At 37.0% G+C, this 16,456-nt stretch overlaps 1 protein-coding gene and 2 pseudogenes across 1 annotated transcript; 2 read left to right on the forward strand and 1 right to left on the reverse strand.

Moving 5' to 3' along the window:
* Positions 1-1,966: 1,966 nt before the first annotated feature.
* On the forward strand, positions 1,967-8,736 carry LOC125810350 (F-box/kelch-repeat protein At3g23880-like; annotated as a pseudogene).
* An 890-nt stretch (positions 8,737-9,626) lies between these two features.
* LOC125810351 (uncharacterized mitochondrial protein AtMg01250-like) lies at positions 9,627-10,028 on the reverse strand. Its single transcript, XM_049489853.1, has one exon. It carries the CDS (start codon positions 10,026-10,028, stop codon positions 9,627-9,629), a length of 402 nt encoding a protein of 133 aa, XP_049345810.1.
* A 2,454-nt stretch (positions 10,029-12,482) lies between these two features.
* Positions 12,483-13,889, forward strand: LOC125810294 (F-box/kelch-repeat protein At3g23880-like; annotated as a pseudogene).
* The last annotated feature ends 2,567 nt before the right edge of the window (positions 13,890-16,456 follow it).

A 16,456-nucleotide genomic window follows, 5' to 3' on the forward strand; every position in this document is an offset into this window, starting at 1 on the left:
TTTTTGGTTCGGGTTATCGGTTTCGGTTCGATTTTTTTTTTTTTTTTGAGAAGGTAACAACTTGTATTCTATTTCCAAAACAAAACAGAAACCTGCCACGACAAGTTACAGGTTTCCTAATCACAATTGAGGAGGAGTATCCAGAAGATCTTCAACCCTTTTAACAAAAAATTACAAAGATCCTAAGACATCCATAATTGATTCTAGATCTTCCCTATACTCCTGTTTACACCAAAAATGAAACAAAACTAAGCACTTCATCTTCATCTTCTGGATATTGTTGCTCTTGTTCTGATGGCACCTGAGGTTTCTTTCTGTCCAAGCAGCCCACCAGATGCAAGCTGGTATAATTTTCCACCTATCTTTATGGTCTGAAATGTTAGCATAATTGCTCCAGATCTTCAAGGTCTGAATTTTGAACAACCCTAACCAAGCCTACTAACCTTCTACCCTAATACACGACCTCCGTTCCTTCCAATCTAGAGTTATGTCTTTGGTATCACCTACCTTCAATACCTTTTTAGCCTACCTCTACCCCTCCATGTATCCCCAACACCCAACCTCTCGCACCTCCTCACTAGGGGGTTGGCACACCTTCTCTTCACATGCCCAAACCATCTCAATCTCGCTTTCTTCATCTTGTCTGCCATAGAGGCTACTCCTACCTTCTCCCAAATAACCTCATTCCTAATTTTGTCATTTCTAGTATGCCCATACATCCGTCTCTACATCTTCAATCTCCCCAAAATGCATCTTCTGAGCATGTGAATTCTTGATTGGCCAACACTCCCCAACAACAAGGAAGGTCTAACCACCACTTTGTAGAGCTTACTTGTAAGTTTATGTGGAACCTTCTTTATCAAACAAGACTCCAGAGGCAAGCCTCCATTTCATCCATGCCGCCCCAATGCATTGTGTGACATCATCGTTGATGTCCCCACTATCCTAGATTGCAGATCCAAGATACTTAAACTTTCTCTTTTGGGAATACTTTGTATGACAAGCCTCACTTCCACGTCTGCTTCATCCAATGCAACACTACAATAAGTCAAATGTTACCGCAATTTTAAATTGAAATACTAAATCAAATGGAAGATCAATTTTTTCAAGTCGACTTCGTTTGATTTGGTGCGATTTTCTGATTTTCCTTTAACACCTTACACCCCTATGTGAAGTTATATTACATGACAATAATCACTCTTATTCATTTTTTCAAAGTAAACCTCATTTTGGAAGTAAATTAACCTTTCATAATTTATTTAACAGAACTCCCTCTCATCTATTAATAGAAAAATATTTATTTGAACACAATTTTTTGACAATTGGTTTTACAAGAAAAGGTTCTGAGCGACTCAATGAGGAAGAACTCCAGTAATGACTTCCACATCAAGAAGAATAGAATAGAGCAAGGTTTCTAAACCACTACAAAAGAAAGTTGAAATTCGCTACGAACTTTGTCACTAATCCGTCATTAAATTTCTCGTAGTTAAAATAAACTTTTGATAATCCGTCACTGATCAACAATGCATTTTGTCGTTCAGCTACAAAATTTGTCTGTAGCTAATTATTTTTAAAATAGTGATGCAATACAAGCTGTAAACGTAGATAGGTTGGACTATTGGTTAAGTGAAACAAATGAATGGACCGAAAGTTTTAACCACAAAAAGAGAACTTTGAGCCGAGACAAGCTCAAGGCCCTATTAATTAGGAAAACTTTTGTGAGAAGAGCGATATACGGTGTGAATCTATTTCATGTCCTGTTACAAAGTTAAGAAAAAGGAAGAGCGGAAAGAACAATGAATATTTAACTTGATTAGCAACCAAAATAAAGCATTTTAATAAAATGGTAATATTCTTTTTTATTACTTAATTTGCACTTCTAAAAGAATATCGCTAACCATTATAGAACCCTAGATTTTCCATTCTATCCTCTTTCACCGCCGCCAACCTCTCTCTCCTCTTCATCATAATCTCTCCCTTCACCATCTCCAATATTGAAGATCTATAGTAGTTTTTTTGTCATGAAACTCAACCAGGCCTTACCAAATCTTTATGGCTTTTGGGTTCATCATGAAAATTGACAAGTAATATAGGACGGCGGGAGTATAAAAGAAAACACAAAAGAACTATTGAGAGAATTTTTCTCTAAAAGGATATGATGAATTAGGTAATTGACCATAAAACTCACAAGTCACAAATACCCAAAACCTTGTACTAATCTTTTACATAGCAAAATCAAATTTCAAAGAATGCAATTTTTCCACCCTCAAATGGAATCCAAGGGAGATGAAGCCTCCCATCAACCCTCAGAACGGATCAAACCCACAAGCCATTCACAATATTTATCAACTTCAATGCAAGATTCTTCTAGGTTGGCGATTCCCACCCTTCTACCGGAACTCATAACTGAAATTCTCTTAAGGTTACCAGTGAAATCCCTCCTTCAATTTAAGTGTGTTTCAAAATCTTGGCTTGCTTTAATTTCTGGTCAAGAGTTTATCAAGACCCATCTTAGCTTATCAGCAAAAAACGAGGACTACAACCACCATAAGCTTATGTGGAGAAGTTGCTACAATTTAAGGTTTGTTCTATTAGGTCTTTACTTTGTGGGTCTGTTGTTGAGGCATCTGACTGGGAATTTCCCTGCAAATCTTTCAACATTGTGGGTTCAGTCAATGGGTTGATTTGCCTTACTGATGGGGCAAAAGAGTTAATTCTGTGGAACCCAACAATTAGTAAGTACAAGAAATTGCCTGCTTCCAAATTTACCATTCTCAAAAAAAAGAAATTGCCTGCTTCTAGACCTAGGTTGAAGAATACCAACATTTTTTTCAAATATGGTTTTGGATATGATGAGTGCCGTGATGATTATAAGGTTGTAGGTATATTTTGTAGGTATAAAAATAGGCTTTTGGATGACACCCAGGTCAAAAGATATAGTCTAAGTAGTGATTCTTGGAGAAGTAAGGATGATTTTCCGGGTGGGTTGCAATTTCTTAAATCATGTACGTTTGTAAATGGGAAGCTTTATTGGGATACTATTAATGATCTTAATTTGAACAATGGTTGGGGGACTAGGGGCATCATTTCTGTTGATATGGCTGATGAGAATTGGGAAAAGGTAGAGCAACCTACTTGTGTAGGAGAGGATTTTGGTTTGAGGCTAGTAGTACTGGGTAATGATCTTTCTGTATTCTGTAATTCTCCTTCTCATGTAAATTTATGGGTTATGAAGAAGTATGGGGTTAAAGAGTCTTGGGCAAAAATGTATACCATCAAACGTCCCATCCTTGGAATGTATGTGTTTACCACCCCGTTTTGCATGTCAAATAAAGGTGAAATTCTGATTGTGTGTGGATCAACTTCGGCCATTTACAATCCAATGGATGACACAATAAAATATGCAGAGATTACTAACTTTGGTTCCTTTATTGCGAGTGAATTCTACATTGAAAGCCTTGTTTGTCCCATTTCACACCAAAAAAACAAACAACCGAGGATACAGTAAGAATGGAGGCTGCAAAAACTCAGATGAATGACAATTATGTAAGTAATGAATTGTAAGATTCCACTTCAAACATTTCTCACAAGTGCTTCTCAATTCTGTTTCTTTTGTAAAATATACAAAAATACATTGCATATTTATTACACCATATCTGCATCGAGATCTTCCATGTCCTTTTCCTTTTGGTGTATTTCCATGAAACAACTCTTTGCGTGAACATTTGTTTAGTTGTAGAGTTTGGTATCGTCAACACTCAAAATAAATGGCCTTGGAAATTGTTTCTCTTTGGATGCAGTGTTTTAAGGGGATGTGTCGTGCCTCTAGACAAAGTAAGAATAAGAGCTGATGTCTGATGTAGTATCTAACTTTTGTGGTTTTCCTTGTTGCTATAGCTTACTATGTTTTAATCGTCATTGTCTTTCATCACTTTAGTTATTTGACCAATCATTGGCCAAAACTTCTTTCAGTTTAGCACTAACATTGACTTTCAGAATAGGTCCCTGTCTACTGTAGAGCACATGAAAGTGAAGAATTTTACATCTTTGTTATCTGAAACAAGAAGGTTCCAAGTCCAACAATAATGAGTTCTTTTGTTTGAAGACTAAACCATAGAGGCTTCCTTCCCACCGCGTCCTTCCTGTGTGTCGATAGGGATTGTAATCTCGAAAAAGGGAGTTATTTTATCTTGTTCCTTAGTAGTGGTGACTTGTATCTAAGTTGTATTTTTATAGAATCTGCAGATATTCTGATTGATCTTTGAAAATATTAATAGTTCAAAAGGAACAAGGTGCAATTGTCATATGTAGCCAAGTAGACGAACCCGTTTAATGCGATTAAATTGAAACTCTAGTTTGTTAATGGTATCAATATTTCTGTTTTATCAAAAGTAAAAAGGTTTCATTGATAATAACAAGGTCAACTTGGCCGTATACAAGTGATAGTGTGATACATCAAAAAGTGGAGAAACGTTCAAAATATGGTTCTCCAAAACTGGAGAAAAAGTAGCATTTTTCCTATTAAAGAGGTCCAACAGATTCAAGCTTTGGCCAATATTGAAGTGCAAGATAGAGAGGTTGCCTACAGTTCATCTAGGTCTGCCATTGGGTGCTAAGCATAAAGCAGTTATGATCTGGGATGGTGTACTAGAAAAATCAGAGAGGAAACTGGCACTTTGGAAATCCCAATATCTATCCTTGGGGGGAAGAGTCACTTTGATTAATTCTATTTTAGACTCTTTGCCAACATATGTGATGTCACTTTTTCCCATTCCCGGCAAGGTAGTCAAAGCTATAGACTCATTGAGGAGAAACTTCCTTTGGCAAGGTAACAAGATTGAGAAGAGCTACAACTTAGTTAAATGGATGGCGGTTCAATAGAGCAAAAGATGTGGGGGTTTGGGAGTAAGAAACCTAAAGATACACAACAACAGCTTACTTACCAAATGGTTGTGGAGATACAATTTGGAAGATCAAGCTCTATGGAAGGAACTCATTCAACATAAGTATGGTCAGGAAAATCAATGGTGTTCAGAGGAAGTGACAGAAACATATGGTGTGGGAGAATGGAGGACTATAAGAAACCTATGGCTGGCTTTCAGAGACAATGTAAGGATAAAGGTTGGTCGAGGAAATAAGGCTTTGTTTTGGAAGGAAGACTGGACTGGTCAAGGGTCCTTGGAAAATTTATTCCCTGGGTTGTTTTCCATTTGCCTGAATCCTGACAGCAAAATTCAAGAGGTTTGGTCCCCACAAGGATGGAATTTTCTCTTGAGGAGATTTCTTAATGATTGGGAAATAGAGTGGGTATCGGATATGCTAGCTTTGATTGGAGATTTTCTTGGCACAAATCTGGAAACAGATAAATTGCTATGGAGGCATCATACTAATGGTCAATTCTATGTGAACAGAATGTATAAAAGGGATCTAGCCACAATTGCGGGGAAGAAATCGGGGCCATGTAGTGCTATATGGAAGAGTGTAGCGCTTACGAAGGTGAAGTGTTTCACTTGGTTGGTAACTAGGAGAGCTTATGATAAACTTCAAAAGAGGGGAAAAATTATTGCCTCAAGATCTTATCTTTGTAAAGAGGCTCTAGAAACCAACAATCATCTGTTTCTCCACTGCAAAGTAACAACACAAGTTTGGGCTCTATTCACCAATATAAAGAGCCTAAATTGTATTATGCCAGAACATACAACAGACCTACTAAGTTGTTGGGTCAGAAGGGGAGGTAGTAAGAGCCAGAGGAGGTGGTGGAGAACATTACCTGCTTGTGTCTGGTGGATCATTTGGAAGGAGAGAAATCAGAGAATTTTTGGTGGGAAAGAATGCACTATAGAGAAGATTAAGTGGAAAGTAATTACCACGTTAGGTTTTTGGCGTAAAGAAATGAACATAAAAGAAGAAATTCAACTAGTGGATTTCATAAGAGCTTTGTAAGTAGTCCTGCTTTTTTTGTTGGTTTTTCTATGTAACTAACACTTTTGGAGGTGGCCAGCATAGCCCTTAATGCTGAGGAATACAATGTTACCAATTTCAAAACAAAAAAAAAAGAATCCTCTGAACGAACATGAACTATGGAGAAATGTTCAAAATATGGTTCTCCAAAAGACAATCCTCTATACGAACATGAACTACATGGGTGCTCCAAACGAAAATGGTTCTCCTATTCCTCTCTTTCCAAATGACTCATATCAAAGCAAAAGGAGTAGTATTTCAAGCTTTGTGCCTTCTTCTCCTAGCTCCACTCTTCTAGCCGAGCAGCAACTCCTTAATGGCTCAATGGTTCTTGGCATAACCCAACAAACTCCTAACCATCTAAAGATATATTCCCATAACACCATGGCTAAATTGCAATGTAACAGAATATGGTCCACCTCCTCATCCGTCTCCTTACAAAGGAAAGACCACCTCAAGCAAACAACCTTTCTTTTCCTAAAATTCTTACGTAGTCAGAATCACTCCTCTAGTAGCTAACCACATGAAGAAGCACATGGCACACCTTCCTTGGGCCTCGGCACCTTGGGTATCCAGATCGAGACAAAGGAAAAACTATCCTCTGCCCTATTTCTCATTCCCCAACTCTAAACTCAAAGCATCAGGTCTGTTGACTGGCTCACATTGCTTTTTAAGTAAACCTAGCAATCTCTGAAACTCGGTCACATCCCAATTGCGGAAAGTCCTCCTAAAGCTCAAATTCCATACAGTCCCCATCACCGTGCATCTCCGTAACTTGCTGAACAGACAATTTCCTTTGACAGGACGCTGTATACAATAGCGAAAATTCATCCTTGAGCACCAAACTTCCACAACACTTTTTCCCTCAAAAACTTACCATACTCTCTTCCCCAACTTTGGAAGCAATGTTATCATTACAAACATCCTACCCTTCATGATATTCCTCCACACACTAAACCCGAAAGGCATTGTGATCACATTTGTTCTTCATCCCCCTCCCATCTCTCCATATTTATCTGCTATCATCCTTCTCTATAAGGTTTCTCCCTCCATCCCAAATCTCCACAATCATTTACCCAAGAGTGCTTTGTTAAAGACCTTCGAGTCCTTAACCCTAAGACCGCCCCATTGTTTAGTAGATGCCATGGCTTACCAACAAACTAAGTGAAATTTCTTTGCAACCTTTCCAACTTCCCCGTCACACTTGTAGGGGCGTTGAATATGGACATCCAATTTTTGGCCATGAATTTATCAAGACCCTTTTTGTCACGACACACGTCTTGCCCTTCTCGGACCCTGTGCATAGCGGGAGCTTTAATACCCCGGGCTACCCTTTACACCGGGCTGCCCTTTACACCTAGTCCATATCCGGTGCTCAGTAAGTCTACCAGGAAAACCTAACTATTTTCACGCTAAAAGTTCGGCAGAGTTTTCTCTATACGGGGAGAAATTCATAAATGTAAACATGTCTGCACGTAGTAAACAAGAACCTAACATACTACAATGCCATTTTTAGGATAAGTGAGGGATGTTTTTTGTTCGTTGTGATTGTAAAAGGATGTTGTCTAAGTTTGGAATATAGTTAAGGAAGATTTTTAGCCAAAAAATCCATTTTAACCCTTTTCTCGTAAAGAAAATAAGTGATACTAATGGTCTTCATTGTTATAATGGTTTGGAGCCTTTGGGTATCATTTCTGTTGATATGGATGATGAGAAATGGGGAAAGGTAGAGTGATCTTCTTGTGTAGAAAGAGATTTTGGTTTGTTGCTAGGAGTGTTTGGAAATGATCTTTCTGGACTTTCTAATTACGCCCTAGCACTTGCATAGATGTGTGGGTTATGAGCGAGTACGAGGTTAAAGAATCTTGGGCTGATTTTGATATTAACATGCTTTGTAAGATGCATAATTTTCTCTTCTTCTCTTTATTCGCATTGTTCAAGTTCAGCCCTTGCATTAAATTTGATTCAAGGCCATATTAAGCACAAATATCTATCCATTACGAGCAACATATGAATAGTAGCAACCTTCTAGATTCTAGCTGTTCTAAGTATTAGGTCCTATTATTGTAAAGATAAAACAAAAAATAAAAATGAAAGGTCCTATTATGATATGAACTTATGGTAGAGAGGTAAATCCTGAATCTCCAGGTTTCCAAGTATGTGGTTGGTCCCAAGAATTGGCCACTGATGGATTTCTTGATCATAATGATCTGAACTTATGATACATATTGAAGTTGAAACTTGATCTGAAAAACAAAAATTATGTTATTGTTGGTTTTCCTAGGCATTTTCATTTTTAAAAAGAAAGACTTGCACGCACTCAAGGGTGTGGCCAAGTGGTTAATGAATTGGATTGAGAACCATGAGGTCTTAGGTTCAAATTTCAGCGGAGGCAAGCCACTTACCTGGTGGTGCCTATGCTTGTGGGAGATAGCATGTAAACTGTGAAACTAGTTGAGGTGCATGCAAGTTGGGTTGAACTTCATGGTAATCAAGAAAAAGAAAGAAAGATTTGCAAATAGGAAGGGTTTACTTGAAATAAATAAATTTTTCCATGGTTCACTTGTACTTCTTCTATGGTTCTTGGAATGCAATTGGAAAAAAAGAGTAGATGGTGTCTATGAGACAATTTGACTTTTCTTTTAGTTGTCCATGTGTCATGTATTATTCTTGTGATAATTGTTGATTGTCTCATTTTTTTCTTTTCTTTTTTGGCAGGTACCAGATTTAGGAAGTGACGGTCCCTCACCAATTGGGTCAATGCAGATCGAGTGAGTGCTAGTTAGTTATCATTGCTAGGATCAACTATGATTTTGTTTTGCATTCTGGTTGAATAACTCTTTAAAACTTTTATATTGTTGATGATGTAACTTTTACTTTGGAATAATTATGCAAATAACTCCATGAAACTCAAAAATTTGATTGGCAATGTGGTCTGCTAAAGCATATCATGATTTCCTTAACAACAGATACAATGCTCTATGGAATATCACATATGTGTTCCAAGATGTTTTTAAGCACCAAGGAATCTATCTTCAGCTGCACAATATCATTAGCCACAAAATAAACTAGGCTTCCTTGATTGCAACAACCACAATCTCAATTTTTGTAGCTTGATGAATCTTCATAGCTTGAGCTAGGGGGGTATCAAATAGACGAGTTGGGCTGAATTTGAGCAGGACTAAAGTAGGATGACTTAGACAATAGGCGGGGCAATGACCCATCCAAAGTTACTTGGGCCGAAATGGGCTAACAAATGGGTCATAACACAATCTGTCCAATGCTTATTAGTTTTTTTTTTTTTTAAAAAAATAATTTGTTGAAGTATCGAATAAGTTTTTCCTTCGTTATGGATATATATAACATGTTTAACAAAAAAACGTCTTTAATATATTTTGATAAGATTTTTCATGGGTGAATTTAGGCTATATATCAACCAGCTTTTATAAGGTCTGAAATGAGCGGGTCAAAATAGGCTGAGTTCAATATTGACTTGCCCAAGCTTGGACAGGTTAAGGCAGTTGTGTTTGCATGGATTGGTTTTATTGCCCTTGATTGAACATATGAACTTATTCCAGGATTGCTCGTGGCATACCTAGGTATATAGTTGGTAGCTCCCCTACTCTACGACCCAAGACTTCTGCCAAACTATCTACCTCAACCACCTAATTTATGGGATAAATGAAGCTCTTTCCCCAGTTGATGTGAAATCCGGAGACTGCTTCAAAGAAGATGAATATTACTCTTAGAATCAACATTTGCTCTCTCACTGCTTCACAAAAAATAAGAGTATCATCCGCGTATTGCAGATGATTGATCTCCAAGCCATTTAGTGCACTGTTGTCCACCCGGAAGCTCCTTACCCAACCCTTCACCTTTGCTGTCTGAATCAAGTTATTCAAGCTTTTCATGGCTAAGATGAATAAGAAGAGTGACAGGGGGTCACCCTGTTTCAGTCCCATCTGGGATGGAAAGAAGCCACTGGGAGTTCTATTGACTAAAACAGAAAACTTGACTGTGCTAATGCAAAATTTCACCCATCTGATCCACTTGGCTGCAAAACCCATCCTTTGCATCATAAGTAGTAAAAAGTTTCAGTTTAAGTGGTCATAGGCCTTCCGTATATCAAGCTTGCATAGAATTCCAGGGCACTTGTTTCTCTGTCTGGATTCTACACATTCATTTGCTATCAGCACTGCATCCACTATTTGTCTACCTTTTATAAATGTCATTTGTTGTTTATTGTTGTTTTGGAAGGGGGACTACATTGATGTAGTAATTCAAAAAAAAAAAAACACCAAATGAAAAGACCAAACCACCTTAGTGGAACAAAGGGTAGGTCTATAGCTCTGCAGAAATTGAATTAAATTTGACGATTTATTAGGTATATTTAGTAAAAAGTTCCAGTTTAAGTGGTCATAAGTCTTCTGTATATCAAGCTTGCATAGAATTCTTGGGCACTTGCTTCTCTGTCTGGATTCTACACATTTATTTGCTATCAACACTTTATCCATTATTTGTCTACCTTTTATAAATGCCATTTGTTGTTTATTGTCGTTTTAGAAGGGGACTATATTGATGTAGTATACTCGTGGATATATAGATAAAAAAGGTGCCATTTTCAAAAAAAAAAAAAAAACCCACCAAAAATGAAAAGACCAAACCACCTTAGTGGAACAAAGGGTAGGTCTATAGCTCTCCAGAAATTTAATTAAATTTGTCGATTTATTAGGTATATTTTGCAGCCAAGAAACACCTTCAATAGGAAAAGGAGTGAAGATTGCACTTAATATACCATCCTATTGATGGATACTTTCACTCCATAGTTAATAGCATTTTTCCTCTTTCAAAGCTCCCACATAATGAAGGGAGTGCACTGAACAATGACTCCAACATAGAATGACTTGCTGAACTGTATGTTAGAAATAAGTGTATGTTAGAATGAGTGAACAATGACTCCAACTTAGAATGATTTGTTGAAATTTTATGTTAGAAATAAATGTGATACGGTTTCTTGATTAAGATATTTACAACACCTATACTTGGAAGGCATATTAAAGTCCATCCTTCCGACCACATCATCAATAGGTAAATTGAACTTCCATGCCCTCCACAAGCAGAATGAGATTTTAGAAGGCAAACCTTTCTCCATAATGAACTTGTAAATCTCCTTTTCATCTTTATGCATTATGTACTCTCATGCACCTTTTATCATGTATTCTCTCGACATGTAGGTTTGATTCGATTTATTTATTTAATTTAAACCAAAATAATTCAAATGTTATCGGGTTTGTTTTTAAGTTAAATACTAAATCAAGTGAAAGATCAATTTTTTCAATTTGGTGTGGTTTTCCTATTTTCCTTTAATACTCCTTTGTGAAGTTATTTTACATGGCGATAATCACTCGTTCACGTTTTCTTATGTAAGCCTCTTTTGTGGAAGTAAATTAACCTTTCATAATTTGTTTAAGCCTCTCATTTGTTAATAGAAAAATATTTATTTGAACACAATTGGCTTACAAGGAAAGGTTATGAGCGACTTTATGAGGAAGAACTCCAGTAATGTCTTCCACATCAAGAAGAATTGGATAGAGCAAGGTTTTTGAACCACCACAAAAAAAAAGTTAAGATTAGCTATGAACTTTGTCACTAATCCATCACTAAATTGCTCTTAGCTAGCAAACTATTTTGATAATTTTGTTGTTTAGCTACAAAATTTGCCCATCGCTAATTCTTTTTTAAGATAATGATGTTAGACAAGTTGTTAAGGTAGCTGGATTGGACTATCAATTAGGTGAAACAAGTGAATGGATTGAAAGTTTTAAGCACAAAAAGAGAACTTTGAGCCGAGACAAGCTCAAGGCTCTATTAATTTGAAAAACCAATGTGAGAAGAGTGAGATAAGGTGCTGAATCTATTTCATGTCCCATTGCAAAGTAAAAACACAAAAAGAAGAGTGGAAAAAACAATGAATATTTAACCTTATTAGCAACCCAAATAAAGCATTTTAATAAAATAGTAATACTTCTTTTTATTACTTAATTTTGCACTTCTAAAAGAATATGGCCACATATTATAAAACCATGGATTTTCCATTCTATCTTCTTTCACAGCCGCCAACCTCTCTCATGTCTTCATCATAGTTCCTTCTTCATCTCTCATCTCTTCCCTCTCTCTTCACCATCTCCAATATTGAAGATCCACAGTAGTTTTTTCGTCATGTAATTCAACCACGCCTTACCAAGTCTTTATGGCTTGTAGGTTCGTCTTGAAAATGGGCAAGTAAGATAGGACGGAGGGTACAAAAGAAAACACAAAAAAACTTTTGAGAGAAATTTTCTCTTAAAGGATATGATAAACTAGGAAGTTCACCCTAACACTCACAAGTCACAAATACACAGAACCTCTTATAAGCTAGGAAGTTCACCCTAACACTCACAAGTCACAAATACACAAAACCTCGTACTAACCTTTTCCATAGAAAAATCAAACTTCATAGACCGCAAAATTTTCACCCCCAAATGGACTCCAAGGGAGTTGAAGCCTCCCATCAACACCCAAAATGGAACAAACCCTCAAGCCATTGTCAATTTTTGTCCACCTCAGTGCAAGAATCTTCAAGGTTGACGATTCCCACCCATGTACCAAAACTCATAACTGATTTTTTTTTTGAGAAAGGTAACATTACTAAAATGTATCCACAAGTATACTACACCAAAATGTATAGTTCCCCTACAAAAGTATTACAACTTACATCTTGTGGTTCATGTTATCCTTACAAAAGTCTAAAACATCAAAAATGTCTTTTGTTTGAGCTAATAGTTTTGCTCACACCAAAAATAAAATAGGCCTAAGTAATTCATCTTAAGAATCTGTAAGCTGCTTCTTACTCCTTCAAAACACCTCTTGTTCCTCTCAATACAAACTGACCACCAAATACATGCCGGGACAATCTTCCATCTCTCCTCCTTACTTACCATGCCATCCTTGTTCCATCATCTTAGGATACCCGCTATGCTTCCAGGTTTCACCCATCTGATCCCTTTTAGGCATATAAACATCCTCCATAGTTGGTCTTGGTCTGTCCACTTGCAATGCGAAAAAAGATGGTTGATTGTCTCAGTTTGTTCCCCACTCATAATTGAAATCTTCTTAAAGTTACTAGTGAAATCCTTCCATTGACTTGGGTGTGTTTCAAAATCTTGGCTTGCTTTAATCTTTGTCCATGAATTTATCAAGAGTCATCTTAGCTTATCAACTAATAATGAAGACTACAACCACAATAAGCTTTTGTGGATTTTTGCCATCCTTAAAACAATCTTAAGGCTTGTTCTGTTAAGTCTTTACTTTGTGGGTCTATTGTTGAGGCATGACTTGGATTATCCCTGCAAATCTTTCGAGATTGTGGAATCTTTCAATAGATTGCTTTGTCTTACCGATAGGGCAAAAGAATTGTTTCTATGAAACCCAACAATTAGAAAGTGCGCGAATTGCCTGATTCTAGGCCAAGGTTGAAGAATATTGTTTCATATATGGTTTTGAATTTGATGAGTTCCATGACGATTATAAGGTTGTCGGGAAGCTTCATTGGGATACTACTGATGGTCTTAATGGGAATAATGGTTCGAGGACTTGGGACATCATTTCTATATGGTATGGCTGATGGGAAAAGGTAGACGAACCTCCTTGTGTAGGTGGAGATTTTGGTTTGAGGCTAGGAGTGTTGGATAATGATCCTTCGGTACTCTGTAATTACCCCAGAATTCCCACAAATTTGTGGGTTATGAACGGGTATGGGGTTTAGGAGTCTTGGGGAAAAATGTATACCATCAAATGTCTCATCCTTGATATGTACTATGTGTTCGTTCCATTCTTTTGTATGTCAAATATTATACTCTTGTCGGGCATCTAACAATGAAAAGTGATGTCTATAAAGCTTTGGGTGGTTTTCCTTGAAATACTGATCGGCTGAAGAGCCACATACAAGAGAAGATCAAGGAATGAACATAACTTAGTGGCATGAGAAAAATCATATCTTGCAGATAGACATCATTTTTGTCAGATTATAGATCCTCGTCTCGGAGGCCACTTCTCAAAGAAAGGAGCATTTAGGTCCACTGAGGTTGTTGTTTGCTACCTTAGAATAAATGCAAAATCTAGACCTCAAATGAGTCAAGTTCTGGAAATGTTGACGCTTCTGCCTTCAACGAGTTAAATTGGCCCCACTCCTAGCATTTAAATTAAAGATGTTGTTGGTGTCAAATTTTAAATTAAGTTTGTGGGTTATGAAGGAGTATGGAGTTAAGGCGTCAAAACTAGGTTATCCTAGATTTATCATGGTATTAGGGAATACCCTCAACCAAATATAGATTTAATCCCAAATTTTATGAGTTGACACCAACATCTTTAATTTCAATGCAAGGAGTGGAGGCAATATAACTCATTGAAGGCAGAAGCATCAGCATTTCCAGAACATAACTCATTTGAGGTCTGGATTTGCATTTATTTTAAGGCAGCAAACAACAATCTCAGTGGACCTAAATGCTCCTTTCTTTGAGAAGTGGCCTACGAGACGAGGATCTATAATCTGACAAAAATGATGCCTATCTGCAAGATATGATTTTTCTCATGCCACTAAGTTATGTTCATTCCTTGATCTTCTCTTGTCCGTGGCTCTTCGGCCGGCCAGTATTTCAAGGAAAACCACCCAAAGCTTTATAGACATTACTTTTCACTGTCAGATGTCTTGCAAGAGTATAATAAGGTTGCTTTTGTTTGGATCAACTTCAATAATATACAATCCAAAGGATGACACAATCAAATATGCAGGAATTACTAACTTTGATTCCTGTAGTGAGACTGAAATCTACATTGAAGACCTTGTTTGCCCCATTTTACACACAAAAAAGATTGCCAAGGATACAGTCAGAATGAAGGCTGCAAAAACTTAAAAGTCAGATGACTGACGATCATGTAAGTAATGAATTGTAAGATTCCACTTTATACATGTCTCACAAGTGCTTCTGAATTCACTTTCTTTCATAAAATATTGAAAAATACATTGCATACTTAAGGGACATTGTTACACCATGTCTGCTTGGAGATGTGCTTTGTCCTTTTCCTTTTGGCGTATTTCCATGAAACAACTTTTTGCGTGAACATTTATTTGGTTGTAGAGCTTAGTGTCTTCAACACTCAAAATAAATAGAATTGAAAATTGTTTCTCAAATCCTTGAGCAATTCAAAGGAACCTCTACCTCCCAAGATGGAACGATTTGGAATTATAACTGCAAAGGAAATTTCAGTGTGAAGGAAGCTTACAAAAAGTTCAACCCTTTCACCTATCAGGTTACTGGCTGGCCATGGAAACTTATCTGGAAAGTTAAAATACTTCTTAAAGTGTCCTGCTTCACTTGACTACTAGCAAAGCAGGCTGTTTTGACTTAGGAAACCTCATGAAAAGGGGTATCCAACTGAGTCTTTGGTGTTTCCTGTGTGGAGAAGAGGCTGAAACAGTCAATCACCTCTTTCTTCACCATAGGATCACTAATATTTTATGGAGCATTTTCATCAATTTGAAGGGCCTATTTGGGTGATACCAAGAAATATTGTCCAGGCCCTGAAGATATGGAGTAGCTTTGCTTACATTTCTGGTCATAAAGAAAGATGGAAGATCATTCCCACCTGTATCTGGTGGTCTGTGTTGAAAGAGAGGAACCTCAAATGCTTCCAGAACAAAAGTAACAACATCCAGAAGATGAAGATGAATTGCTTGGTTTTATTTCATTTTTGGTGTAAACAGGAGTACATGGAAGATCTAGAATTAGTAATGAATGCTTTAGACACCTTGTAATTTTTGCTATTTAGGATTGAAGATCTTCCTGATACTTCCTTTATTTGTAATTAGTAAACCTGTAACAAGTTGTGGCAGGTTTGTTTTTTGGGATATAATACAAGAGTGTTACCTTCTCAAAAAATAATTGTTTTCTTTGGAAGCAGTGGTTTAAGTGGATGTCGTGCCTCAAGACAGAGTAAGAATAAAGAGCGCTTTAGCGTAGCTGAATCCTTCAATAACTCTAGGCATAATCCTTGCTAGGATTGTTGTTTGATCTCGGGTCTACGTTACTAATCAAAGGACAGAACTTCTTTCACTTTAGCAGTAACATTGACTTGCAAAATTGAAGAAATATGCTGATCTTGTCATGAGACTGGAAAAGGGTACCAGTAAACAAGAGATTATAGGAGAAACATATTTGAGTATGAGACTTTCTTTAATAGGATCCTGTTTACTGTAGTGACCATGAAAGTGAAAATTGTCATCTGAAACAAGAAGGTTCCTAGTTCAACTATAATGAGTTCTTGTATCTTGTTCCTTAATAGTGATGAGTTGTATTTTTTCCACAGAATCCTCACATATTCTGGTCGACCTTTGAAAATATTATAGTTAAAAAAAGGAAAAAGTGCAATGGTCATGTGTCACCAAGCAGATGAAAGC

Source organism: Solanum verrucosum, unplaced genomic scaffold (genome assembly GCF_900185275.1).
Source record: "Solanum verrucosum unplaced genomic scaffold, falcon-dt-bn FXZP01000038.1, whole genome shotgun sequence".
NCBI classification, from domain to species: Eukaryota; Viridiplantae; Streptophyta; class Magnoliopsida; order Solanales; family Solanaceae; genus Solanum; species Solanum verrucosum.